This window comes from Delphinapterus leucas, chromosome 13 (genome assembly GCF_059928025.1).
Source record: "Delphinapterus leucas isolate spDelLeu-1000000601 "Yukka" chromosome 13, BTC_Dleu_Yukka2, whole genome shotgun sequence".
Taxonomy (NCBI): domain Eukaryota; kingdom Metazoa; phylum Chordata; class Mammalia; order Artiodactyla; family Monodontidae; genus Delphinapterus; species Delphinapterus leucas.
This window is the reverse complement of record NC_143141.1, coordinates 68,502,943-68,530,544: the sequence shown is the minus strand read 5'-3', so window position 1 is coordinate 68,530,544 and position 27,602 is coordinate 68,502,943. Positions and strand designations below refer to the sequence as shown.

At 37.2% G+C, this 27,602-nt stretch overlaps 1 protein-coding gene across 2 annotated transcripts in view; it reads left to right on the top strand.

The window, feature by feature from the left end:
- TTC27 (tetratricopeptide repeat domain 27) overlaps positions 1 to 27,602 on the top strand; it is a 185,523-nt gene that overhangs the window by 47,491 nt on the left and 110,430 nt on the right. For both annotated transcript variants that reach the window (XM_022574121.3, XM_089922399.1), the window contains exons 8-9: positions 3,695 to 3,807; positions 8,037 to 8,103. In XM_022574121.3, coding sequence (XP_022429829.2) covers positions 3,695 to 3,807; positions 8,037 to 8,103 — 180 coding nt within the window. The remainder of the gene's footprint in view (positions 1 to 3,694; positions 3,808 to 8,036; positions 8,104 to 27,602) is intronic.

Below are 27,602 nucleotides of genomic sequence, written 5' to 3'. Positions count from 1 at the left end.
CTGTTTGTAGCTGAAGAGTAATAAATAATGCCGTGTTGTTAAGGCTGACCTGTCTCAGGTCTTCTGTGGGGGCTGGAGGGGAAGGAGTCCTCGCTGGGAGGTGGAGAATGGGGTCCCTGTCACATCTTTATTGTCTAGCCGAGGTGAGAACCTGGGAAAGTTATTGTATTTTTAGCCTCCTCATTTGTTTTTCCCCACATCACACTTTTTAAAAAAAAAAATTTATTTATTTATTCGGCTGCGATGGGTCTTAGTTGCGGCACGGGGGCTCTTGGTTGCAGTGCGCGGGCTTCTCTCTTGTTGTGGCACGCGGGCTTAGTTGCCCCGCGGCATGTGGGATCTTAGTTCCCCGGACAGAGATTGAACCCTGCATTGGACGGCAGATTCTTAACCACTGGACCACCAGGGAAGTCCCCACATCACACTTTTTTTAAGGGATCAGATTAGATCTATAAAGGTGCTCCACAAACATTGGATATTAAAAGCAGGTTGATACAACCCTATCTGGATGTGAAAAGGTGAGAGATTTGGATACTCTGGAGCTGCACTGTCCAATATGGTAGCCACATATGGTTATTAATCACTTGAAAATTGGTTGGTCCAAACTTTGATGTGCTGAAGTGTAAGTGTAAAAGATGTACTAGATTTCATAAGCTCTGTATGAAAGAGTGTATAGTATCTAATTAATTATTTTCTGTTGATACATGTTACAAGGATAATATTTTTGATGTATTAGGTTAAATCACTTATTATTATTATTTTTTTTACTTTTTAAAGTGTAGCTGTTAGAAAATTTAGAATTACATAAGTAGCTTCCTAAAAAGAAATATGAAAGGCTTGTATTGAAAACGGTTGGCCACCAGGGTGCGCTGTGCACCTGCCAGCTCTGCCTTTTGAGGTTGTGCGGGTCAGGGAGGAGGAGACATTTTTTCAGTGGAGCCTGAGTAGCCACCTAAAGTTGTGTGTTTCTCCTGTCAGCAGTTGTTGGAGGTTGTTGTACTCTTTTCTCTTTTCTCGAAACCTTATAGATAGAGCTAGGCCTACAGTTTAAAGTCTTCCTAGTTTTAGCTACTACTTCTATTGAATTAGAAAAAAATTTAAATCAGGTTTATTGAGGAATAATTTACATAAAATAAAATGCACTTATTTTAAGTGTCCAGTTTGATGAGTTTTGACAAATAGGTAGACCCATGTAATCACCACTGTAATCAAAATACAGAACCATTTCCATTAGGCCAAGAAGTCCATCCATACTCCTTTGCAGTCAATCACTTTCCCTCCCACTGGTCTGCTTTCTGTCATAGATTAGAGCTGTTTTTTCCTAGAATCTCAAACAAATGGAATCATATAGTATGACTCTTCTGTGTCTGGTTTCTTTCACTTAGCATAATGTTTTGAGATTCATCTATATTTTGATACCAATAGTTAGCTCCTGTTTATTGCTGAGTTATTTCATTGTATGGATAAGCCACAGTGTGTTTATCCATTCACCTCTTGGTAAACAATTGAGCAATTTTTAGTTTTTGGCTGTTATGAATAAAGCTGCTTGGAACATTCATGTGTAAGTCTTTGTGTGAATGTATGCTTTTAATTCTCAGGGGTAAACGCCGAGGAATGGAAGGGCTAGGTTGTGTGGTAAGTGTATTTTCAACTTGAGAAACTGCCAAAGTGTTTTCCAAAGTGGTTGTACTATTTCACATTCCCACCATCAGTATATGAGAGCACCAGCTGCTCTGCATCCTTGCCAGTGTTTGGTAAAATTTTTTTGCTATTCTGGTGAGTTGTGTGTAGTGGTTTCTCGTCGTGATTTTACTATTTTTTGATGATTAATTTTAAAAAAAATCCATTTTATTGAGATATAACTTATACACAGAAAATTTTTAATTGTACAGTTTGCTGAGATTTGAAAAATATATACACACAACCATTACAGTCAAGATACATTTCATTACCCTAGAAAGTTCCATCCTGCCCCTTTGCAGTTAATTCCCCATCCTCTCTGGCCCTAAACAGTCATTGATCTGCTTTCTGTGGCTACAGGTAGTTTGCCTTTTCTAGAATTTCATGTGACTGGAATCCTACAGTATGTACTCTTTTGTATCTGGCCTCTTTTGCTCAGCAGTTGAGATATATCTATGTAGTTGCATGTGTCAGTACTTTTTATTTCTGATTAGAATTTCATTAAATGCATATAGCATAATTTTTCTTTTTAATCTGTTTACCTGTTGACAGACATTTGGGTTGTTTCCAGTTTAGGGTTATTACAGATAAAACTGCTATGAACACTTTTTTATTTATATACATATATATATATATATATATATACACACACACACACACACACATGTTTTTGGGTGGACATATGTTTTTGTTTCTCATAGGTAACTACATAGGAGTGGAACTGATAGCTCATATGGTAAATATGTTTATTATAAGAAACTAGCAAACTGTTTTCTATGGTTGTACCATTTTACATTTCTACCAGCAATGTATGAAAGTTCTAATTGTTCCAGATCCTTGTCAACAATTAGTATTGTCAGTCTTTTAAATGTTATCTATTCTGATGTGTGTGTACTAGTAGTTCATTCTGATTTTAATTGGTATTTCCCTTTTGACTACTGTTGTTGAGGATCTTTTTATGTGCTTACTGCCCATTCTTTTGTGAAGTGTCTGTACAAATCTTTTGTCCATTTTTATGTTGGGTTGTTTATCTTCTTCTTAAGTTGTAATTCCATATTCTGAATACAAGCCTTTTTTCAGATATTTTTTTTATGAATATGTTCTCTGAGCCTGTAACTTGGCTTTTCATTTTCTTAACAATGTTTTCAAAGAGCAGAAGTTTTAATTTGCTGAAGTCCAGTTTATTAAGCTTTTCTTTGATGGTTTGAGTATTTTGTGTCCTAATTAAGGACTGTCTCCCTACCCCAAAGTGGCAAAGCTTTTCTCCTATGATTTTTTTTCCTAGAAGTTTTTTAGTGTTAGCTTCTACAGTAAGGTCTCTGATTAATTTTGATTTAATTTTTGTGTATGGTGTGAGATCAGGACGGAGGGTCATTTTTTCCCAAATGGATATACAGTTGTTCTAACATCATTTATTGAAAAACCTTTCCTTTGTTTGACTCACCTAGACACCTTTGAAAATCAATTGACCATACAACATGGGTCTAAAATTTTGGACTTTTTTCTATTCCTTTCATCTATATGTCTGTCTTCATGCTAGTACAACACTGTCTTGGCTTTGTAGTGATTCTGAAATCAAGTACTCTACCAAGTTCTCTAAGTCTTCAGGTTTTATTCCTTTCTCAAATTGTTTTGCCTATTCTAAATCCTATTGAGAAACAGAGTTGGCAGTTGATGTTTTAGATTATAATTTAGAATCAGAGTAGAAAGATCTGGTTTTGAATCCTGATGTGTTAGAGGGGCTTTTGCCTACTAGGCTGAATCAACAATAGCAGTCATTCCCTGTTATTGATGTTGTCAGTGCATCCTGAGGTATAGATGCGTGTCCTCCATTTCTGCACAGTAAATTGTCCCCAAATATGTGTTTCACAAGAAGCAGCCTATTGACCATATATAGACATTGTAAAATCTTGAACAAAAAGATGTTATCCCACCAGCAATCTGTTGTGTATAGTCTGTTGAATGAATCAGAATTAATTTTTTGTTCTAAGTAGTTTCTTTTGTATTCCACCAGAATATTGAGCTCAATGATGATACTGTTCTAAATGAGATAAAGTTAGCAGATTGTGAACAGTCTCAGATGCCTGACCTGTGTGCTGAAGAGCTTGCTGTTATCCTTGGAATCTGGTGAGTTAATGACGTACTTGGCTACCTTGAACTTCTAGCATATTGGTTCTCTTGTGTTGGGGAAATCTTTGTTCGAGCAGGTCCCCAGAGTTGTGGATGAATAGAGAATCTTGTCATGGCTTATGAAGATGAAGAATAGTTGGGCAACCAATTAAAGGGTTAGAGATGAGGAATCTCAGGAATCTCCTGTAAGTTGGTATACTTATCCTTCTCTTTTCTTCATAAACAAAATTTCTTTGGTTAACCTTGGCTAGGAATAGACTCTTAATGAAGTATTTAGGATAGGTGACTGTTTTGACCTTTGAGGATATTTACGTTCAGAGTATGGAATTATTTTTTATTTTATTTTATTTTTTAAAGATTTTTTGATGTGGACCATTTTTAAAATCTTTATCAAATTTGTTACAATATTGCTTCTGTTTTATGTTTTGTCTTTTTGGCCCTGAGGCATGTGGGATCTTTGCTTCCCGACCAGAGATCAAACCCGCACCCCCTGCATTGGAAGGTGAAGTCTTAACCACTAGACCTCTAGGGAAGTCCCTAGAATTTTTTTTTAATACAAGAGAACCTTATGTGTGGTAGAAATAGTTTTTCATTTTATTTTATTTTTCTATTTTGAAATAATTTCAAATATGGAAAAAAGTTGCAAGGACAAGGCATTGGAAATAACTTTTTTGAGAATAATTTTCCGACATGATATTCTATCACCCCTGAATACTTTAGTGTGTTTTCAACAAACAAGGGAGCTTTTGTGCATAGCCCTAATACAGCTATCAAAATCAGGAAATTTAACATTCATACTTTACTGTTACTTCCTACTCAGACCCCATTCAAGTTTTGCTAGTTGTCCCAATAATCTCCTTTATAGCACAGGATCCAGTCTAGAACATATGTGTTACATTTAGTTGTCATGTCCCTTTAGTTTCTATCAATCTGGAATAGTTCTTCATTTTTGCTTGACTTTCATGATCTTGACACCTGAAATTTATAAGCCAGTTATTCTGTAGGCTTACTCTCAGTTTGAATTTGTCTGATTTAAAAAAAAAAGGATTAGTTTCACATTTTGTATCATTATCAGGGGTATCAGAAAATGGAGGTTTTGTGGTTCTTACTGCATCCAGCAGGTAGAAAACAATTTTGATTTGTTCCTCTACTGGCCATGTTAAGTTTGATCACATGATTAAAGTGGGGTCTGCCAGGCTTCTCCAATGTAAAGTTATTCTTTTTTAACTTTTGCTATTAACATGGTCTTTTAGAGTATATAAATATCCCGTTTCTCATCTGGAGATTTAGTAATGTTCAAAATAGGATATTTCACAAAGTTATAATATTGAGACTGGTTAAATTAGTAATAGGCAATTTAATAAAGGGAGCATTTATAAAAAAGTTTGTGTTTTAGCTCAGTAGAACTTATCTTTCTGTGTTCACCTCATAGCATTTTATCTCCTTTACACTAACAGTAGGTTTTCATTTATACAAAAGTTAAATTCAGTTCTACAGTCCCCTTTTGTTTGATTAAAAAGAATCACTCATGCAGAGTTCTATTTCTAATCCAAATCAGTTGTCTTATCACATTAATTCATTCCAGTGACAGAATTTATGCTTACTGCCAAAGAATTATGTATTCAATTCATGATACTTAGTATATAAATAATATAAACAGCAATCATTTACAAGCAATGTTATGTGCTAGAATTATACCATGTACTTTCACACTATCCCTCATTAATGTTCTAACAGTCCTAGAGGTTGTTGTTTTTCTCCATTTTTCAGATGGGAAATCAGGGTTCAAATGGCAAGATGACTCAATCAGAATTACAGTACAGCATTTAGGGCTTGAATCCAGGTTTTACGGACCCAAATTCTGAGTTTTCCTTTATGCTATTTCTTAAAAGATTATTTTGGCAAACATAATTGTCAACTCAACAGGAAACTAAATCAAACCCAATATATATATTCCAGGCTTCTCTCAGTTGTGCTTTAGCTTTATTGACTTTGACTTCACAGTTGAGAGAGGACTGAAAAACCAAGAAAATGCTTGTCTTCAAATACTTTTTTTCCCCCAAATATGATCTTGGTAGAATCTCAATATATAGAACAATTAAAAGCGCTGAATGGATTCCATGGGCAATTTAAATCTTCATTGTTTGGTAGAAGCTACTTGATTATATTCTGAATCTTGGGGCATCTGATGCACTTTATAAATCCGTGGGTTGGAACATCCGTGAATTGATGATTTGCATGTGGGGGTCGTGATTTTATTATACTATCTGATATCTGCGTGACCTCCGTGGCCACTAACCCCTGTGAAGAGGTGATTTGGACATTGTGGTGGACTGGGTTCTTTGGAAAGGAGACATAGGGGGAATTCATATAGATGGTGGATTGACCAAACTGTGGGGCCAGCTTCATGCTCCTTTTCTTCAACTCCGTTGCTTCACTGGCCTCCTGCTTGAATTTGATTTTACCTGGAGGCCATGTGTCTCATACATCAATGTACCTGATTGCTTTTATGTAAAGTAACTGTGGGAGAAATTCCTTAAAATACAGCAATCCTTCAGTAATTCAGACAACTGGAGTGAGAAGGGTAATTCCTTTTGAATTAATAGTCTGATTTTCAGATATGCAGAGTAATATATTCTAAGCCTAAGTTAGTAAGTTACAGTGAAGAGTGGTGGCCTGATTCAGTTACTGTATCATAATTACTTGTAATGAGCCTGTAGCATTTCAACTTTATCTATATACTTTATGCAGTGAAGTTAAGATTGGAATTTTGTATGTGAGGGATGAATTTTCATCCATTTTGGTTGAGGTTCTTATTTTGGAATGACTTTTGTTTTTGTTCACTTATCAGAGTCATAGTATCAGAACCAAAAGGACCTTAGGGGTTATTTGGATCATCTTGCCAACTGATACATAATTCCTTTGTGCAGTCAAACTAGAAATGTCTAAGTATGTATGTGTGTATTGTGTGTGTGTATGTTTTCAGATGAGGTAAATTTGAGAAATAACATTGTATTAATTTCAGGTGTACAACATAAAATGATTTTATAATTCCTTCCTTCCATTCATTTATTTTTTTTGACCAACAATATGTTCATTTAACAATTATTATGTAAACATTTTATGCTCATTATAAAATCCTCCAACAGTATGGAAAATTATGAGGAAGTGGTACTATTTTGTGAGGTGGTATTTTCTTTTCATTCTTAATACAAGTAATATTTGCATACAAAATAACTTATGTAATATATAAATATAAGTTATATAATATAATAGTAAACTGAAACCACCACCCAATTTAAAAACTAGAAGATTGCAAATACCACTTGCTCAGTCTGTGTGCTTCTTTCCCATCTCATCTTCCTGCCTCTCTTTAAAAGGTAATCACTGTCCTGAATTTTGTCTTTTTCTTGCCTTTTCAAAAAATATATTTATTCACATCTTTTATACCTCTAACTCAGTTGCTTCATTTTGTTTGTTTTCACGCTTTATAAAAGCGCTATCTTACTATATGTAGTCTTCTGTGATTTGCTTTTTTCTCTCACTAGTGTCTTTCTGTGACTCATCCATGTTGTTATACATAGCTGAAATTTACTTTGCTGTATAACATTCCATTGGGTGAATATTTTACAGTTTATTGGTTTCTTTTTTGGACATCTGGATTGTTAACAGATTTTTCCTATTACACACAATATTACTATGGATATTCGTGTGTATGATTCCTGGTACACCTGTTGAAGAATTTCTCTCAGCTCTATACCTAGGCTGGAATTACTGAGATTAGGATATATGAATGTTCACTTTACAAGATAATGCTAAATTGTTTTCCAAAATTATCCAATCAAATCATCTGCCTCTTTGACAACTTCTTAATTTTTGCCTGTCTCATGGTGATACTAAATTTTTTTTGTATGAGTTTGATAAATAGGAGTTGTTGCTATATTCTTTTCATTTTCTTTGTGGAATGACACAGATTGGATTTCATTTTTTTCTTATAAAATAAATTGTGTTGATATTTTGTACACCAACCACATTTCATTTCTCAGCATTTTATTACTTTTTGTACTTATCTTTGGCACACTCATCTCTACATTTCTATACAATGCAGTAATATTAAAATATGTGCTTTCAAATATGTAAATATAGTTTACTTGCCTTTTAAAAATTATATTTCATTCATTATGACATGCATTCTGGAATTAATTTGCTTTTTTTTCAATATAAAGCACAAATCTCCAAAAGAATAACCCAGTGCATAAGTTAACTGAAGAGGAGCTGCTGGCATTTACATCCGTGAGTAATGTCTCTTTCCTCTCCATTTCTTTTTTTCTTTCTTTTTTTCCTTGTAAATTATTTTGCCTCTGGTATATTCTTGCCTCAGATTGCTCATGATGAAACACTGCCACCTAAGGAAATTGAGGGGTAAAAAGCTCATCATTTTAGTTTTCAAGCTGCATATATCTTGCTGCTGATTTAGACATAAGCATTTTTCTTTGCACTTGCTTAGATTTGGGGGCGGTGACCAATTATTTCTTGCTCTTTGTTTGATCCCAGGGCCTAGTCCATTATCTCACACATAATAGGTGCTCAATAAATACTTGTTGAATGAATAAATGAAGTGACAGAGCAAGAGTTTGAACCTTTACTCCAAAGCCAGTATAGTGTGCAACTCTTTCGTCTCAGATTGAAGGTGATGCGACACGGATGTGATGAGAAAGAGGACTTCAGCGAGCGAGGAGGAGAACCAGCAGAGGGAATGGGTTTTGGAGGCTGAGGCAGGAGGCAGTGTCAAGAGCCAGGGGTACTTGTCAGCGTTCAGCAGTGGAGAGCAGTCTGAAGGAAAGGCTGAGGCTTTGATGTTTTGCGTTGCTTATCTCTATGACAGTTTCAGTGGAATAGCTGGGTAGTCACCTCACTACAGAGAATTAAGGAGGGAATGGGGTGTAAGAAAATAAAGTTGATAGATGAAGACCACAGTTAGAGAAGAATGTCAGTGAAAAGGGAAGATAGAGTAATCGATGTTTGAGGATTCATGATCAAAGAAGGCTTTTCTAGAAGAGGAAAGTCAGAGAGCAAGAGGTCAGTCAGTATATTTTTAGCTTTATGGATAAGAAGAAGATACACACGTCTTTAATGAACACAAGTTGCTTAAGATGCATCATTTTTTCAAAGACATTTTTATTATCATAGTTAGGGATCAAGTTAGAATTCTGGTGTTTTCTTCCTTTGTTATTTTTCAGATAAGGCAAAAATAAAGCACTTTTATCTGGTAGAAAGGAAAGCTAGCTTACTTTGTACTGTAAAATAAATTTTGCAAGTTACTATTTTCTACATACAGTTTTGGAACTGGTTGGATGTTAATCTTCTGAGTCCTCTGGGTGCCTGTTTTATTTTCTCACTTAAGTATTCTTAGAAATCTGCTGTTTTTCATTATAGCATATGAGTGTTTAGGTAACTATGTAGAATGTCCCTAATTAGTCATTACATATGCTATAGGGAATTTGACAAGTAAAGTGTTAAACAGTTTTTAAAAGATATATTTTAAAAATTGTTACGTACCTCCCATTTATTCATTCAGCTAATATCGATTGAATACTTAATATCTACCAGGCATTGTGCTGGTTATTGGAGATACAGCAGTAAACAGTCTTTTCCCTCTTGGAGTTTACATCAGTTTACACTCTTGTGAGGGAAATAACACAGTAGACAAAAAAAGAAATAGATATTTAATAGAAGTGCTCAGTGTAAATATAAAACAGTATAAGGGAATAAGAATGGGTTGGGGATGGCTGTTTTATTTTATTTATTTATTTGTTTTTTTGTGGTACGTGGGCCTCTCACTGCTGTGGCCTCTCCCGTTGCGGAGCACAGGCTCCGGACGCGCAGAGCCTGTGGGATCTTCCCGGACCTGGGCACGAACCCGTGTCCCCTGCATCGGCAGGCGGACTCTCAACCACTGCGCCACCAGGGAAGCCCGGGGATGGCTGTTTTAGACAAGAAGGTGGGGGAAGATCTCAATGGGAAGGTGATGTTGAACATGGATCTTCCTGATGTGAAGCACAGGAAAGGACACGGAGGGTCTGGAATGATGGGGAGCTTGAGTCAGTGTAGGGAAGTACAGAGCTGGATGGGGACAGTCACCTAGTATCTAGATGATAAATGATGACCAGGATGCTTGTGTTTCTTCTGATGACTGAGCTAAACAGGATGCAGCATATGATAGGAAGTGTTCCTGCTGTCCTCTCATGGGGACAGTGGTCAGCAGTAACGCCTTCTTGGGATTGGCTTCATAAACAGATTATTGTGGAATGTAGATTATCCACAGTTATCCTGAAATGACATTAAAACTCTCTATTTACATTCAAGCAGTTAACTTTTTTTTTAGTGTTTTTTGTGGGTGGGGTGTATTCTTTTCTTTAACCTTTTCTTATTTCTTTTCTGATTCTTTTCTCTTTCTCTCTTTCTTTCTTTCTTCTTTTCCTGTTCTTGTTCCTCTACACAGTGAGGTACTTCTGAAGTAATTAACTCTGGTAACCTGTGATGGTAGGTGACTCATCCCTCCTAACTTGCAATGAAGGTCGTAAACTCAGGTTTCATACTTTCCCCCCAGGGCTTTATAATACATAAGTTTTCTGCTCTCCTCCTCCAGCTCTCTTCCAAGTGAGCACTGACCTGAGGACTGATCTCTTTTTCGAGGAAAGCTGTTCAGTGACAGTGCTTTATAGTGCCAGGCCTAACTCTTCTAAAGAGATGAGTTTGTTAATGCCAAGTAAATGTTTAATTGGTAAGAAGTAAGGCAAGGAACTTATAGTGAGGAGGGCTTTGAGGAGCCCCAAGCGTGCTTTGGGCTGTGCACCACCCATTCCATTTCTTATCCCAAAGGAAGCATACGGAATACACCAGAAAAACCCAGATCAGCTCTTCCTTTTGTCATTCAGTCCTTCCTCTTATCCCTTCTTTGTGCATGATTCTGAAGTGGGTAATAAGGTGAATTAGAAGTGGCCCCTGGTTTCAATGAAGAATTTCACTAAAATTTGTATCCTATATAACTGTATGTCCTGGACATAAATATCCTTTATTTATATCCTATATAACTCCAGAGGAGTGTTTGAGACAAGAGGGACCACTTTTAAGTGCTACCCTGCTTCTGAACTCTCTTTTAACAAGGATCATATTTGGGCTTACAGTATTGTAATTATTTATGTGTACGTCTTATCTTCCCCATAAGGCTATAAACTTCCAGTTTTAGGCACTGGTCTCTGTTCTTCTCTGGGTCTTCTACAAGGCCTACTGCAGTGCTTCAATGCTTTACTCACAGTTGTTGCTCAAGAAAAGTATGCAAAATGCAGGAATGAATGAAGTACACTAGAACCAGAAACAGGATTTATTTCTGTCCTGCAGCAAGGTGCTGCATTGCTCCACTTAGTTCCATAATATAGGTAGTACTACCACCCAGCCTACTACCTAGTGTATCCTTAGGATAACCACTTATTTCATCTTCCTCTTCAGTGAAATGAGGGAAGGAGTGATGTGTCCCTCCCTCGGCACTGAAAACTTGTTTTGAGGATCAAATTACAGAATGTATGTGAAAATACTTCAGAGTGGGTAGATAGAGCCTGGTGCCCCCATAGCATTCAGGAATGAGTCAGCTTATCTGGTTGCTGGTTTGTAGGAGTGTGCTACTGTTTTCAAGGAATAGGACTTCCTAAGTGGATAAGGCCGGTTTGGAATTGGCTGTAGATGTGGAAGAGAAGGGAGTAGAGAGGAAAGAAGCAGCATCCTCTTCCTTCCTGAGCATACGTTTCCATGCTCTGGCTGTGGCGTGGTGGCCAGGGTCTGGAGTTGTGAACTCTTGAGGCTGTGAGGTGTCTTCCTCTGTTGATAGAAGAGCAAGTCCTGTAGAAATCTCAGTCCCCTACCAGAGTATTGTGAGCACTTGGAGGGACAGGAATGACAGTTATTGAACATTTGATTTATACTTACTGAACAAATGAATGGCTTATTGGTCCTGAATTTTGTTCAGTTTTCATGTGCTATCCTAAAGTTTACTAAAATAATGGTGAAATCTCTTTTTTGGAAGAATTTTTGCCACTGTTTCCAGGTTGGTGTAGCATGTTGAAATATATGTGAGATATGTTGGGAAAAAGTTTTAATTCAGCAATGGCAGAAGATTTTCCCAAGAAGAATACTTTACCTTTTTAATATTGTTATTATGTAATGCTCTTCCTGAGATATTCTTTCCTCACATTTCAGGAAAACTGAATGAGTCATAGTAAAAATAACCCACATTGTTCTAGAGAGTCATTTATGTTGTGTCGGCTTGATAATTTAAAATTAGCTGTGTTGTCTACGTTATTTCCTTTCAGATGAGCCAAGTCAGTGACATTCAGTAATGCCTTTAATTTCCTTTCATTGTTGAAAATGGGAACAATTTAGTTAATTCATACAGGTGTTTCAGTTTTCATTGGCAAAAGTTCTGCTTAAGTGTGAATTGGTACTGGCAGCCTGCCTTCTCACTGTCTGCCTGAAGCCCCAAGGTCTCTGCAAATGAAAAATGGAAAAAGACCTTTGAAAGTTACACATTATATTGTATGTATTTTCTCTTTCTGCTGTTAATTTTAAGGCTACTTAATAAATACTTAACTATGGAATTAAAATAGTTTGCTAACCATTTTTGAAGAGAAAAATTATACCTTTTTTTCTTCTAGGGCATACTTATTTCTTAATTTTAATTTTTTAAGATAGGCAATATAACTGTGAGATAGTCATGATACTTTGCATTACATGTTGACATGTCTATATTAAGCAGGATAACCCAGGATTTTGATTTTCTTTCTGGTTTGAATACTTGTCTCCCCAGATGTTACTCATGCATTTTAATTTAACAGGCATTCGGATCATGAGCCTTGCAGCTATATCTGGGTCATAACTTGGTAACTTTTAAAGGAGCAGGAGATGGGCATGTTTTGTTTCAGTTTGTGGGTTAACTGTTATTAAACAGAGGCTTAAAATATTTTTTTTTGATTGGAGTTGAACTAGGTTACTTGTATATATCTTACTTCAAGAATAGACAGAGAAAGAATAATGAGTAATAGGATTTGTGGGATCTTACATGGCTCTTTTCTTACCATCATCTACTTTGGTAACTGCTAGATTTCTTTCTTCACAGTTAACCATGGCTTAAGGTTAATGCTTATTTGTGGGTCTATTTCTAGCCATGTTTGAGTAACTGGTACTGCATTTGAACTCTCATTGTAAACAACCACAAATCTGGGGCAAAATAAATATATGAAACAGCAGTATATAAAAAGGATAGTAAGTTATGACCAAATAAGTGTTTATCTCAGGAATGCAAAATTGGTTTAACATTAAACAGTCATTGCAATTCATCTTATAATGTAGTAAAGGAGAAAAGCTGAATGATTATCTCATTATATTTATTTATGTTAGCATTTGAAAAAATTCAACACTCTTTCATTGTAAAAACTTAGTAAACTATGAATAGAAGAGAATATCAACCTGATAAAGGGCATCTATGAAAAATCAGAGTTAAAATCATTATTGATGAAAAACTAGTTTTTCCTCTAAGATCAGGAAAGTGGCACTTCTATTCTTCATTGAACTAGAAATCCCAGCTAGTGCAATAAAACATTAAGAAGATACAAAGGGAGTGCAGATTGGAAAGGAAGATATAAGATTATCGTTTTGCATAGATAGCACAATTCGTTACATAGGGAAACTCTATAAAGAATAGACATGAAAGCTACTGGAACTAATAAGCAAGGTCTGAGAATACAAGGTCAATATAAAAAAGTCAGTTATGTTTATATATACTAGCAGTGAATAATTGGGAAAGTAATTTTAAAACTACTTACAATAGCATAAAAACAGCAAATGTTTAGTGATGAATTTGACTGAAGTGTAAGACCCGTACACTGAAAATGACAAATATTGCTTTAAGAAATTGAAGATCTGAATAAATGGAGAGACTTACCATGTTCATGGATTGGAAGGCTTAATATTGAGCTGACAGTTCTCCCAAAATTGAGCTATACTTTAAATCCAGTAGCAACTGGGATCCAGGAGAACCCCCTTCTCTTTTCTATTTTTGCAGAAATTGACAAGATGATTCTAAAATTTATTTGGAATACTTTTGCTTCTGTGATGGCCAAGTAAGCTCTTTGGACCCATCTGTCTGCAGATAAAAATTACAAACTATGGGCAAAATACAAAAAAACAAACAAAATAAACTACCTGATGACATTAGGTTATATGAATGACCATTAAGAGAATGAAAGATTGTTAATATCACTAGTCATTGGGAAAATGCAAATTAAAACCGCAACAATATACCACTATACACCACTTAAAAGGTATATTACCATACAGAGTAGTTGGAATTCTCATACATTGTAAATGTAATGTGACATAAAATGGCACAACCACTTTGGAACGCAGTTTGGCATTTTCTCATACAGTTAATTATCAATCCCACCTCTAGGTATTTGTCTATGTGAAATGAAAGTATGTGGCTCCACAAAGACTTACACAAATGTTCATAGTTGTTTAACGCATAATAGCTTAAAACTGGAAACAGTGCAAATGTCCATCAACAAGGAAATGATAAATTGCAGTATATCCATCTAAAGAAATAATACTCAGCAATAAAAGGAAGTATTGATACATGCAACAATGTGGATGAAATCTGAAAAATATGATTTTGAGTTAAAGAAGCCAGATTGTATGATTCCATTTCATTAGAGTTCTAGAATAGGCAAAACTAAATCATAATCACAGAAAATAGATCACAGGTTGATTGCAAAGAGGTGCAAGGAAACCAGGGAATTTTTGTGGCTGATAGAAATTTTGTATATCTTGATGTTTGTGGTGTATACATTTGTCGACACAGATCAAACACTATACTAAATATGGGTTTATTTTATTGTACCTATCATATACTTCATTAAAGTCACTAAGAATAACTAAAAGGGAAAATGCATGTATGTTATTTAGAGCTGTAATATTTAAGATGGATTAGTTTGTCAAAGTAGATTTCGGTTTCCATGTAGATTAGTCCTTATCATCAATTTATGAAGTACACCAGAAATACTCAACCTACCTAAAGTGTTAAATGGGAAGAATGTAGAAGGAGAAGAACAAATTCCCAATGGGAAATTGCTCAGTGTTCACATTCAGTATGAAGCTTACTTCTTTTTCAAGGCAAAATCAAGCTAGTTTTACCCAAATATTTTTGGAAACTTGTGTTCAAAAGAAACCCTAAAATTGAGTGGATGGATATACTGTATAGATCTCCAGTTGGGGGTCCCTTTGACTCTTAGCATCCAACACAGGTTGTCGATATTAAAATGTTTATTGAATTGAATTTTATCCCTCTCATGATTGAGAGTCAACAGAAACAGCAAATAGAAAGATAGTTAGGATGAATGTAATGCTTAGGAGTGCCCAGGGCAGGAAACTTGTGTATACAATAAAATAAAGTGAGGTACTAATATATGTTTTCAGGTAACTTCTTGTGTTAATGGACATAAAAGTAGTTAATTAGTAGAATTTAATTATTTTAAATCTGTAAATGCCATCTTTAGTACAATCGGTATTGGGCCTGCAGATCAGACTATTGGTTGTGTGGCAAAATGTTAACACTTGGGTGAAGGGTGTATGGGAATTCTTTGTATTATTCTCAAAACTTTTCTGAAGAAGAAAATAAATTTGAAAATAAAAAGTTGAAAGACCTCTGGCACAAAACTATATGGAAAATGAGCAAAGTGCATTATTGCCTCATTGCTAGATAACCATCCTTATTTGGGGTTGAAGATATACACAGGCTCTCTGGAGCATACTCAGGCTACCTTTAAACTTCGGTCGGTCTCCCTGTGTCTCTTACTGGGTTTCAACCTTGTCTTGCCCCATATTGTCTTTAGCAGCAAAGGAAATAGGGAGGAGCTACAAAATTTAAAGACGTGGCTTAAAATAAAAGGAAGAAGGGGGACTCCTGGACCAGAGAGCAGAGGCTTTCACAGTGTTAAGACACTGCTAATCTCACAAGAGGTAGAAAAGGTGTCTAAGGAGTCTTCAGACCTGATTTAAACACGTACATATGTGCATAGACACTCAGAGATGTCAGCAGCTGGGGTCAGGGCCAGCAATGAGAGGCAGGGAGCCAAGGCCTCGGCAGGCAGCCGTGAGGGATGGAGTTACCTGAAGTAATAGCACTTTCAGAACTTTCCACTGAGCTAAGACTGAAGCAAGCAAATCTGAAGTGATCGTGAATGCATGGTGCTGCTTGGCTGTGGCAGCAGAAACCAGTCTGTCTAGAGGAAAACATCTCCTAAACCCAAATTAAAAATTGAGCGGTGAGCTCATAATTAAAGATCAATGAACAGAAGAGAAGGCAAGCCACTGTGGTTGAGAGTCAACAAACAACAGATTAAAGGATGAATTGCAGTTTTCTCATTCATAATGTATAACAGCTATGTGTGAAACGTTTACAGAAATATAGGGTATAATCACCTAGCAACTTATGTTAGTTATTAGATGTTCATGATTTGGGAGAGAAAATGTAACTTCTAGAAATAACTTGAAATTAAAAAGCAGAATTAAAAAATAATGTAATCCATGTTTATCCACATCAGAGAGATGTCCAAAAACACCAAGAAGTTGTGTATAACAGGTGTTCTAGAAATTCCAGTCTTAGAAGTACACCTAAGAAACTCATGCACGTGCATCAGTGGATGTGTATAAGAATGTTTAACAATAGCAGTGTTTGTAATGGCAAACAAACTGTAAACAGCCTAAATGTTTGTTGACAGGAGAAGGGATAAATAAACTGTGATGTCTTATATCACAAGTATGAAATATTATACGACAGTGAAGTGAAAATAAATGAACTATAGCTATAAGTAACAACATGGATGAGTTTTATAAAGGTAATGATAGGTTAAAAAACCAGTTCCAGGGACTTCCCTGGCAGTCCAGTGGTTGAGACTCCACACTTCCAATGCAGGGGACACGGGTTCGATCCCTTGTTGGAGAAGTAAGATTCCCACGTGCCGCAAGGTATGGTGAAAACAACAACAAAAAAACCAGTCCCAGATTCACAGGTGCTTATATTATACTTTATAACTTGCACTTTAGTTACTTTTAATCTTCTTTGTATATCAAATAATAAAAAAATCTGAAAAGCATTTTGGGCAAGAGCAAAATCATTTAAATGTTATTAGATAAACGATTTTAAGGAATAAACGACACTGACATCATTGTGTATATTTTACTTTTAAAGTGAATCTTGCTGTTTATTAGACTGGTGATAATGGAGAGCATTAATGTAAGGTGAAGGAAAAAACCTTAAGAAAGAAAAGCTCCTTAGTGGAGCTTCCAGTCCCCAGATAGGAGAAATATATGGGGCTTATAGCTAAGATGTTGATACATTTGATATTGAGGAGTCTTACTCAGACTCATGGCTTTGTGCTTCGGCTTTTGGCCATCATTGAAGCTACAGGTGTTAGGCCTTTTGACATTATGAATTCACGTGGTGTTAAAGGATGAAAAATCCAGTTCAAAAATAATTTGTATGCTTTAAATAGGTCTGCTTTTCATGACCATGTGAAAGGTGCATCTGGTACTGATGAACTGGCATCTCCAGAATGCAGGAGATCTTTCTTTCTTGAGGCAACCAAATGACCATCAGCTTGATCTTTCTGGTGTCTGCTTTCTATGTGAAAATTTGCAGACTGGAGAAAAGAACTTTGAGCGCGTTGTAATAGCAGGAGACCCAGAATCTCAGGATTTGCCAAGCATGCTGCTAGATACTGTGGAAGAAATAAAGGTATAAAACATAAGACTTGCCTTCATGGAATTTTTAATTTAGCCAAGATCAGATAAACTTATGAAAATGTAATTAGCAGTACCAGGCAATTTAAACTACAAATTGATAGCACAGATAAATAAATCCCCTAACTGCTTAGAAAAGAAGAAAATATTTAGAACAGAGCAGTCAAAGAAGGCTTTGTTCACTAAGGGAGGATTAGAGGGGCCTTGAAAGACAGATGGGATCTAGATGGAGTGATAACACCAGCAAAGGCAAGGAGATGGCCATGTGTGAGCTGCACTGGGTTCATTTGGCTGTGTTGGAAGGTTTGTTTAAGGCAGTAGTAAGACTTGGGGAAAAATAGCTTTGAGACAGATTTTAAATGGTCTAGAGAGCAAGGACAGGGCATTTGGACTGCTGTTCTACTGGGAATGATTTATAGACTACATTTGGAATTTAAAGTTATTTGGTACTGATTTTAACAACGAATGCTCTTTTAAACAGTTCGTTAAGAAGGGGGAATAGTTTTGTTTTTTTAATAATATTTCTTTGTTCCTTACTTTTATAAGGTCAGCCTGACCTGGGTTGGCGTTGTTTGATTTGCCTTTAGTGTAGCCAAACAACTATGCATCCACAGGAGAGCTCTGAGTTGCCTTGATTTATGTGTAGAAGAAGCAACTATGTGAAAGTTCCTTCATATTTAAAGGAGCAGACTGGCTGTCTGTCATGTAAAGGGTCCTAGTGACCTCTGGAAGAAGAGTATTTGAAATGTATAATGATAAGAATGAAAGGAAATTTGTTTTTAATAGAAACAACACTCCAGATCCTCTTTGATGGTGGTACATAATTTTCTTGGCTACTTATCTGGAAATGAGGGCAATGTTGCATATGGTGGGAAGTTGTTAGCTAAGTAAAATCATGCCTTCTGTATAGTGTGTCATAATATTAAAATTTACTTTTTAATGGAAGTTAAAGTGGTATTCACTGACTTTTTCAAGTAGTTACTGGCATTTCCTCAGATGTCATCAACAGAAGATTACAGCTCCCTTTCTGGCCTGAGCCCAAGCATCAGCTCAGGTGGCATATAGTTTAGTGAGAAGCTCCTACTGAGGCGTGCAGAGCTGTCTCCCTTTTGCTCTCAGGGTATCTTGTTACACTCCTTATCAACAATTGCTGAAGGGGATTGATTCTTTAACTTATAAAATATTCTAACTATAAATAAAAGAGTTCATTTCTACTTTCACAACAACAGAAATGTTAAAGTGTGTATGAAAAATTATACACTTGTAGAAACCTACTGACTCAGTGAGTAACCTTTCAGCAGTTCTGGTTAATGAGATTTGAGATATGAGAGAACTTTTCTTAAAAAGAGACACACAAATGTTACCACTTACTTTTAGGGGGTTTCTGGCCTCTGCCCTGGTATGTGAAAATGGTGGAAATTCCATTTCACATACAAGTATATGGTTGCAATAGGCACAGTGTTCTGTAGCAATTGTCCTAATTCTCAAATTGCTGCTAATTGAACACACCAAATTTTTTTCTTTCTCTTTTTTTTTAACATCTTTATTGGACTATAATTGCTTTACAGTGGTGTGTTAGTTTCTGCTTTATAACAAAGTGAATCACCTATACATGTACATACATCCCCATATCGCCTTCCTCTTGTGTCTCCCTCCCATCCTCCCTATCCCATCCCTCTAGGTGGACACAAAGCACTGAGCTGATCTCCCTGTGCTATGCGGCTGCTTCCCACTAGCTATCTATTTCACGTTTGGTATTGTATATATGTCCATGCCAATCTCTCACTTTGTCCCAGCTTACCCTTCCCCCTCCCTCCCCATGTCCTCAAGTCCATTCTCTAGTAGGTATGCATCTTTATTCCCATCCTGCCCCTAGGTTCTTCGTGACCTTTTTTTTTTTTTTAAGATTCCATATATATGTGTTAGCATACGGTATTTATTTTTCTCTTTCTGACTTCACTCTGTATGACAGACTCTAGGTCCATCCACCTCGCTACAAATAACTCAATTTCGTTTCTTTTTATGGCTGAGTAATATTCCATTGTATCTATATGCCGCATCTTCTTTATCAGTTCATCTGTCGATGGACACTTAAATTGCTTCCATGTCCTGATGTTGTTAATAGAGCTGCAGTGAACGTTGTGATACATGATTCTTTTTGAATTATGGTTTTCTCAGGGTACATGCCCAGTAGTGGGATTGCTGGGTCATATGGTAGTTCTATTTTTAGTTTTTTAAGGAACCTCCATACTGTTCTCCATAGTGGCTGTATCAATTTACATTCCCACCAACAGTGCAAGAGGGTTCCCTTTTCTCCACACCCTCTCCAGCATTTATTGTTTGTAGATATTTTGATGATGGCCATTCTGACCGGTGTTAGGTGATACTGCATTATAGTTTTGATTTGCATTTCTCTAATGATTAGTGATGTTGAGCATCCTGTCACGTGTTTGTTGGCAATCTGTATATCTTCTTTGGAGAAATGTCTATTTAGGTCTTCTGCCCATTTTTCGATTGGGTTGTTCGTTGTTTCATATTGACCTGCATGAGCTGCTTGTAAATTTTGGAGATTAATCCTTTGTCAGTTGATTCGTTTGCAAATATTTTCTCCCATTCTGAGGGTTGTCTTTTCATCTTCTTTATGGTTTCCTTTGCTGTGCCAAAGCTTTGGAGTTTCATTAGGTCCCATTTTTTAATTTTTGTTTTTATTCCCATTTCTCTAGGAGGTGGGTCAAAAAGGATCTTGCTGTGATTTGTGTCATAGAGTGTTCTGCCTATGTTTTCCTTTAAGAGTTTGATAGTGTCTGGCCTTACTCTTAGGTCTTTAATCCAGTTTGAGATTACTTTTGTGTATGGTGTTAGGGAGTGTTCTAATTTCATTCTTTTACATGTAGCTGTCCAGTTTTCCCATCACCACTTATTGAAGAGGCTGTCTTTTCTCCATTATATATTCTTCCCTCCTTTATCAAAAATAAGGTGACCATATGTGCGTGGGTTTATCTGTGGGCTTTGTATCCTGTTCCATTGATCTATATTACTGTTTTTGTGCCAGTACCATACTGTCTTGATTACTGTAGCTTTGTACTAGAGTCTGAAGTCAGGGAGCCTGATTCCTCCAGCTCCGTTTTTCTTTCAGAAGATTGCTTTGGCTATTCAGGGTCTTTTGTGTTTCCATACAAATTGTGAAATTTTTTGTTCTAGTTCTGTGAAAAATGCCACTGGTATTTTTTAATAGAGATTGCATTGAATCTGTAGATTGCTTTGGGTAGTATAATCATTTTCACAATGTTGATTCTTCCAATCCAAGAACATGGTATATCTCTCCATCTGGTGGTATCATCTTTAATTTCTTTCTTTCATGTCTTACAGTTTTCTGCATGCAGGTCTTCTGTCTCTCTAGGTAGGTTTATTCCTAGGTATTTTATTATTTTTGTTGCAATGGTAAATGGGAGTGTTTCCTTAATTTCTCTTTCAGATTTTTCATCTTTAATGTATAGGAATGCAAGAGACTTCTGTGCATTAATTTTGTATCCCACTGCTTTACCAAATTCATTGCTTAGCTCTGGTAGTTTTCTGGTAGCATCTTTAGGATTCTCTATGTATAGTATCATGTCATCTGCAAGCAGTGACAGCTTTACATCTTCTTTTCCGGTTTGGATTCTTTTTATTTCTTTTTCTTCTGCGATTGCTGTGGTTAAAAGTTCCAACACTATGTTGAATAATAGCGGTGAGAGTGGGCAACCTTGTGTTGTTCCTGATGTTAGTGGAAATGGTATCAGATTTCACCATTGAGGACGATGTTGGATGTGGGTTTGTCATATATGGCCTTTATTATGTTGAGTTAAGTTCCCTCTAGGCCCATTTTCTGGAGGGTTTTTATCATAAATGGTGTTGAATTTTGTCTAAAGGTTTTTCTGCATCTATTGAGACGATCATATAGTTTTTATTCTTCAATTTGTTAATATGGTATATCACATTCATTGATTTGCATGTATTGAAGAATCCTTGTATTCCTGGGATAAACCCCACTTGATCATGGTGTATGATCCTTTTAATGTGCTGTTGGATTCTGTTTGCTAGTATTTTGTTGAGGATTTTTGCACCTGTGTTCATCAGTGATATTGGCCTGTAGTTTTCGTTTCTTGTGACATCTTTGTTTGGTTTTGGTATCAGGGGGATGGTGGCCTCGTAGAATGGGTTTGGGAGTGATCCTCCCTCTGCTATATTTTGGAAGAGTTTGAGAAGTTTCATAAAATTTGCCTGTGAAGCCATCTGGTCCTGGGCTTTTGTTTGTTGGAAGGTTTTTAATCACAGTCTCAATTTCAGTGCTTGTGATTGATCTGTTTATACTTTCTATTTCTTCTCGGTTCGGTCTCAGAAGGTTGTGCTTTTCTAAGCATTTGTCCATTTCTTCCAGGTTGTCCATTTTATTGGCATAGAGTTGCTTGTAGTAATCTCTCATGATCCTTTGTATTTCTACAGTGTCAGTTATTACTTCTCCTTTTTCATTTCTTATTCTATTGATGAGAGGCTTCTCCCTTTTTGTCTTGATGTGTCTGGCTAATGGTTTATCAATTTTGTTTATCTTCTCAAAGAACCAGCTTTTAGTTTTATTGATCTTTGCTATTGTTTCCTTCATTTCTTCTAAATTTATTTCTGATCTGATCTTTATGATTTCTTTCCTTCTGTTAACTTTGGGTTTTTTTTTTTTGTTTTTCTTTCTCTAATTGATTTAGGTATGAGGTTAGGTTGTTTATTTGAGATGTTTCTTGTTTCTTGAGGTTGGCTTGTATAGCTATAAACTTCCCTCTTAGAACTGCTTTTGTTGCATTCCATAGGTTTTGGGTGATCGTATTTTTATTGTCATTTGTTTCTAGGTATTTTTTGATTTCCTCTTTGATTTCTTCAGTGTTCTCTTGGTTATTAAGTAGTGTATTGTTTAGCCTCCATGTGTTTGTATTTTTTACAGATTTTTTCCTGTAATGGATATCTAGTCTCATAGTGCTGTGGTCGGAAAAGATACTTCATACAATTTCAGTTTTCTTAAATTTACCAAGGATTGATTTGTGACCCAGGATATCATCTATCATGGAGAACGTTCCATGAGCACTTGAGAAGAAAGTGTATTCTGTTCTTTCTGGATGGAATGCCCTATAAATATCAGTGAAGTCCATCTTGTTTCATGTATCATTTAAAGCTTGTGTTTCCTTATTTATTTTCATTTTGCATGATCTGTCCATTGATGAAAGTGGAGTGTTAAAGTACTGTACTATGATTGTGTTACTGTCGATTTCCCCTTTTATGACTGTTAGCATTTGCCTTATGTATTGAGGTGTTCCTCTGTTGGGTGCATAAATATTTACAATTGTTATATCTTGGATTGATCCCTTGATCATTATGTAGCGTCCTTCTTTGTCTCCTGTAATAGTCTTTGTTTTAAAGTCTTTTTGTCTTATATGAGAATTGCTACTCCAGCTTTCTTTTGATTTCCCTTTGCATGGAATATCTTTTTCCATCCCCTCACTTTCAATCTGTATGTGTCCGTAGGTCTGAAGTGGGTCTCTTGTAGACAGCATATATACGGGTCTTGTTTTTGTATCCATTCAGCTGGTCTATGTCTTTTGGTTGGAGCATTTAATCCATTTACATTTAAGGTAATTTTTGATATGTATATTCCTATTACCATTTTCTTAATTGTTTTTGGTTTGTTATTGTAGGTCTTTTCCTTCTCTTGTGTTTTCTGCCTAGAGAAGTTCCTTTAGCATTTGTTGTGAAGCTGGTTTGGTGGTGCTGAATTCTCTTAGTTTTTGCCTGTCTGTAAAGGTTTTAATTTCTCCGTCAAATCTGAATGAGATCCTTGCTGAGTAGAGTAATCTTGGTTGTAGGTTTTTCCCTTTCATCACTTTAAATATGTCCTGCCACTGCCTTCTGGCTTGCAGAGATTCTGCTGAAAGATCGGCTGTTAACCTTATGGGGATTCCCTTGTATGTTATTTGTTGGTTTTCCCTTGCTGCTTTTAATATTTTTTGTTTGTATTTAATTTTTGATAGTTTGATTAATATTTGTTTCGGCATGTTCCTCTTTGGGTTTATCCTGTATGGGACTCTCTGCACTTCGTGGACTTGATTAACTATTTCCTTTCCCATGTTAGGGAAGTTTTCGACTATAATCTCTTCAAATATTTCCTCAGACCCTTTTTTCTTCTCCTCTTCTTCTGCGACCTCTTTAATTCGAATGTTGGTGTGTTTAATTTTGTCCCTTGGATGTTTCTCCTTGGATTTATCCTGTATGGGACTCTCTGCGCTTCCTGGACTTGATCAACTATTTCCTTTCCCATATTAGGGAAGTTTTCAACTATAATCTCTTCAGATATTTTCTCAGTCCCTTTCTTTTTCTCTTCTTCTTCTTGGACCCCTATAATTTGAACATTGGTGTGTTCAGTGTCATCTCAGAGTTCTCTGAGCCTGTCCTCAATTCTTTTCATTCTTTTTTCTTTATTCTGCTCTGCAGTAGTTATTTCCACTATTTTATCTTCCAGGTCACTTATCTGTTCTTCTGCCTCAGTTTTTCTGCTATTGATTCCTTGTAGAGATTTTTCATTTCATTTATTGTGGTGTTCATCATTGTTTGCGCTTTAATTCTTATAGGCCCTTTTTAAATGTTTCTTGAATTTTCTCCATTCTATTTCCAAGATTTTGGATCATCTTTACTATCATTTTCTGAATTCTTTTTCAGGTAGACTGCCTATTTCCTCTTCATTTGTTTGCTCTGGTGGGTTTTTACCTTGCTCCTTCATCTGCTATGTGTTTCTCTGTCTTCTCATTTTGCTTAACTTACTGTGTTTGGGGTGTTGTTTTTGCAGGCTGCAGGTTGTAGTTCCCATTGTTTTTGGTGTCTGCTGCCAGTGGCTAAAGTTGGTTCAGTGGGTTGTGTAGGCTTCCTGGTGGAGGGGACTAGTGCCTATGTTCTGGTGGTTGAGGCTGGATCTTGTCTTTCTGAAGGGCAGGACCACGTCTGGTGGTGTGTTTTGGGGTGTCTGTGACTTTATTATGATTTTAGGCAGCCTTTCTGCTAGTGGGTGGGGTTGTGTTCCTGTCTTGCTAGTTGTTTGGCATAGGGTGTCCAGCACTGTAGCTTGCTGGTCGTTGAGTGGAGCTGGGTGTTGGCGTTGAGATGGAGATCTCTGGGAGATTTTTGCTCTTTGATATTATGTGGAGCTGGGAGGTCTCTGGTGGACCAGTGTCCTGAGCTTGGCTCTCCCACCTCAGAGGCACAGGCCTGATGCCCGACCAGAGCACCAGGACCCTGTCATCCACAAGGCTCAAAATAAAAGGAAGAAAAGAAAGAAGGAAAGAATGAAAAATAAATAAAATAAGGTCATTAAAATAAAAAATAATAAAAATTAAAAAAATTTACAAGGTAATTTAAAAAGAAAGAAAGAAAGAAAGAGCAACCAAACCAAAAAGCAAAGCCACCAATGATAACAAGTACTAAAAACTATACTAAAAAAAATTAAGAGAAAACGGACAGACAGAACCCCAGGACAAATGGTAAAAGCAAAGCTATACAGACAAAATCACACACAATAGCATACACATACACACGCACAAAAAGAGAAAAAGGAAAAATATTTATATATCGTTGTTCCCAAAGTCCACTGCCTCAATTTGGGATGATTCGTTGTCTATTCCGGTATTCCACAGATGCAGGGTACATCAAGTTGATTGTTGAGATTTAATCTGCTGCTCCTGTGGCTGCTGGGAGAGATTTCCCTTTCTCTTCTTTGTTCGCACAGCTCCCGGGGCTCAGCTTTGGATTTGGACCCGCCTCTGCGTGTAGGTCGCCTGGGGGCGTGTGTTCCCCAGCTCAGACAGGGCAGGGTTAACATATCAGCTGATTAGGGGGCTCTGGCTCACTCAGGCTGGGTGGAGTGAGGGTATGGAATGCCGGGCGAGCCTGCGGCGGCAGAGGCCAGAGTGACGTTGCAACAGCGTGAGGCGCGCCGTGTGTTCTCCCGGGGAAGTTGTCCCTGGATCACGGGACTCTGGCAGTGGCGGGCTGCACAGGCTCCCCGGAAGGGAGGTGTGGATAGTGACCTGTGCTTGCGCACAGGCTTCTTGGTGCCCGCAGTAGCAGCCTTAGCATTTCATGCCTGTCTCTGGGGTCTGCTCTGATAGCCACAGCTCGCACCCGTCTCTGGAGCTCGTTCAGGTGGTGCTCTGAATCCCTTCTTCTCATGCACCCCAAAACAATGGTCTCTTGCCTCTTCGGCAGCTTCAGACTTTTTCCCGGACTTCCTTCCAGCTAGCTGTGGCTCATTAGCCCCCTTCAGGCTGTGATCACGCAGCCAACCCCAGTCCTCTCCCTGGGATCCAACCTCTGAAGCCGGAGCCTCAGCTCCCATCCCCCACCCGCCCCAGCAGGTGAGCAGACAAGCCTCTGGGGCTGGTGAGTGCTGGTTGGCACCGATCCTTTGTGCGGGAATCTCTACGCTTTGCCTTCCGCACCCCTGTTGCTGTGGTCTCCTCTGTGGCTCCGAATCTTTACCCTCCACCACCCCCGTCTCCGTCTCCGCCAGTGAAGGGCCTTCCTAGTGTGTGGAAACCTTTCCTCCTTCACAGCTCCCTCCCACTGGTGCAGGTCCGGCCCCTATTCTTTTGTCTCTGTTTTTTCTTTTTTCTTTTGCCCTACCCAGGTATGTGGGGAGTTTCTTGCCTTTTGGGAGGTCTGAGTTCGTCTGCCAGCATTCAGTAGGTGTTCTGTAGGAGTTGTTCCACATGTAGATGTATTTCTGATGTATTTGTGGGGAGGAAGGTGATCTCCATGTCTTACTCTTCTGCCATCTTGAAACTCTCCCAAATTTCTTTCTTAAGTGTCTGTTTTTACTGGATTTTTAGCCAGTACTCAGTTTAGTGAGCCAACATTTCATCAAATTGCTTTAGTTAATAGACTCCAGGTACAAATAAATGAACTTTAAAAAAGATAGCATTTGCAACTGCCTGTTTCCACTTATTTATATGAGGTACCTAGAGTAATCAAATTCATAGAAAGAAAAAGCATGGTGGGGACTTCCCTGGTAGTCCAATGGTTAAGACTCTGCACTTCCACTGCAGTGGGCATGGATTCGATCCCTGGTCGGGGAACTAAAATTCTACACGACATGCCCAAAAAAACACGCTCCCCCCACCCTGGCAAAAAAAAAAACAACCCCAAAACAAAAAGCAAGCAAACAAACCAGAAAGGAGCATGGTGGTTGTTGCCTTGGGGTGGAGTGGGGTATTTTTGTTTAATGGGTACAGAGTTTCAGTTGCAGGATAAGAAGAATTCTATAGATTGGTTGCATAAGTAAACTGTACAGTTAAAAGTGGTCAAGAGGGTACATTTTATGTTATATGTATCTTACCATAATTAAAAAAAATTAAAAAGAGGGGAAAAAAGATAGCACCTGCAATAATGTTAAAAAACATCAAATTCCTAGGAGTGAATCTATCAAAGGATTTACAAGCCCTCTGTGCTAAAATCTACAAAACATTATTAAGAGAAATTAATGAAGACCTAAATAGAGGAATATGCTATGTGCATGGGGGGCTCAATATTTTAAAATTTCAAGTCTCCTCAAATTAACCTACATTTTCAATGCAATCTGTAAGAAAATCCCAGCGCTTGATTTTTGTTGTTGCTGTTGCTGTTGTTTTTTCTGGTTTTGTGGAACTCAAGCTGACTTTAAAATTCATATGGAAATATGAAAGGCTAAGAATAGCAAAGTCAGTCATGAAGAACAGAATTGGAGTACTTCCACTGGCAGATACCAAGACTTATTATAAAACTATATCAATTAAGGCAGAGCTTAGCCTATTGTGGTTCTTGGACTGGCAGCATCAGCATCACCTGGGAGCTTGTTAGAAATGGAATTTCTCCGGCTCCATTTCACACCCTGTTCAATC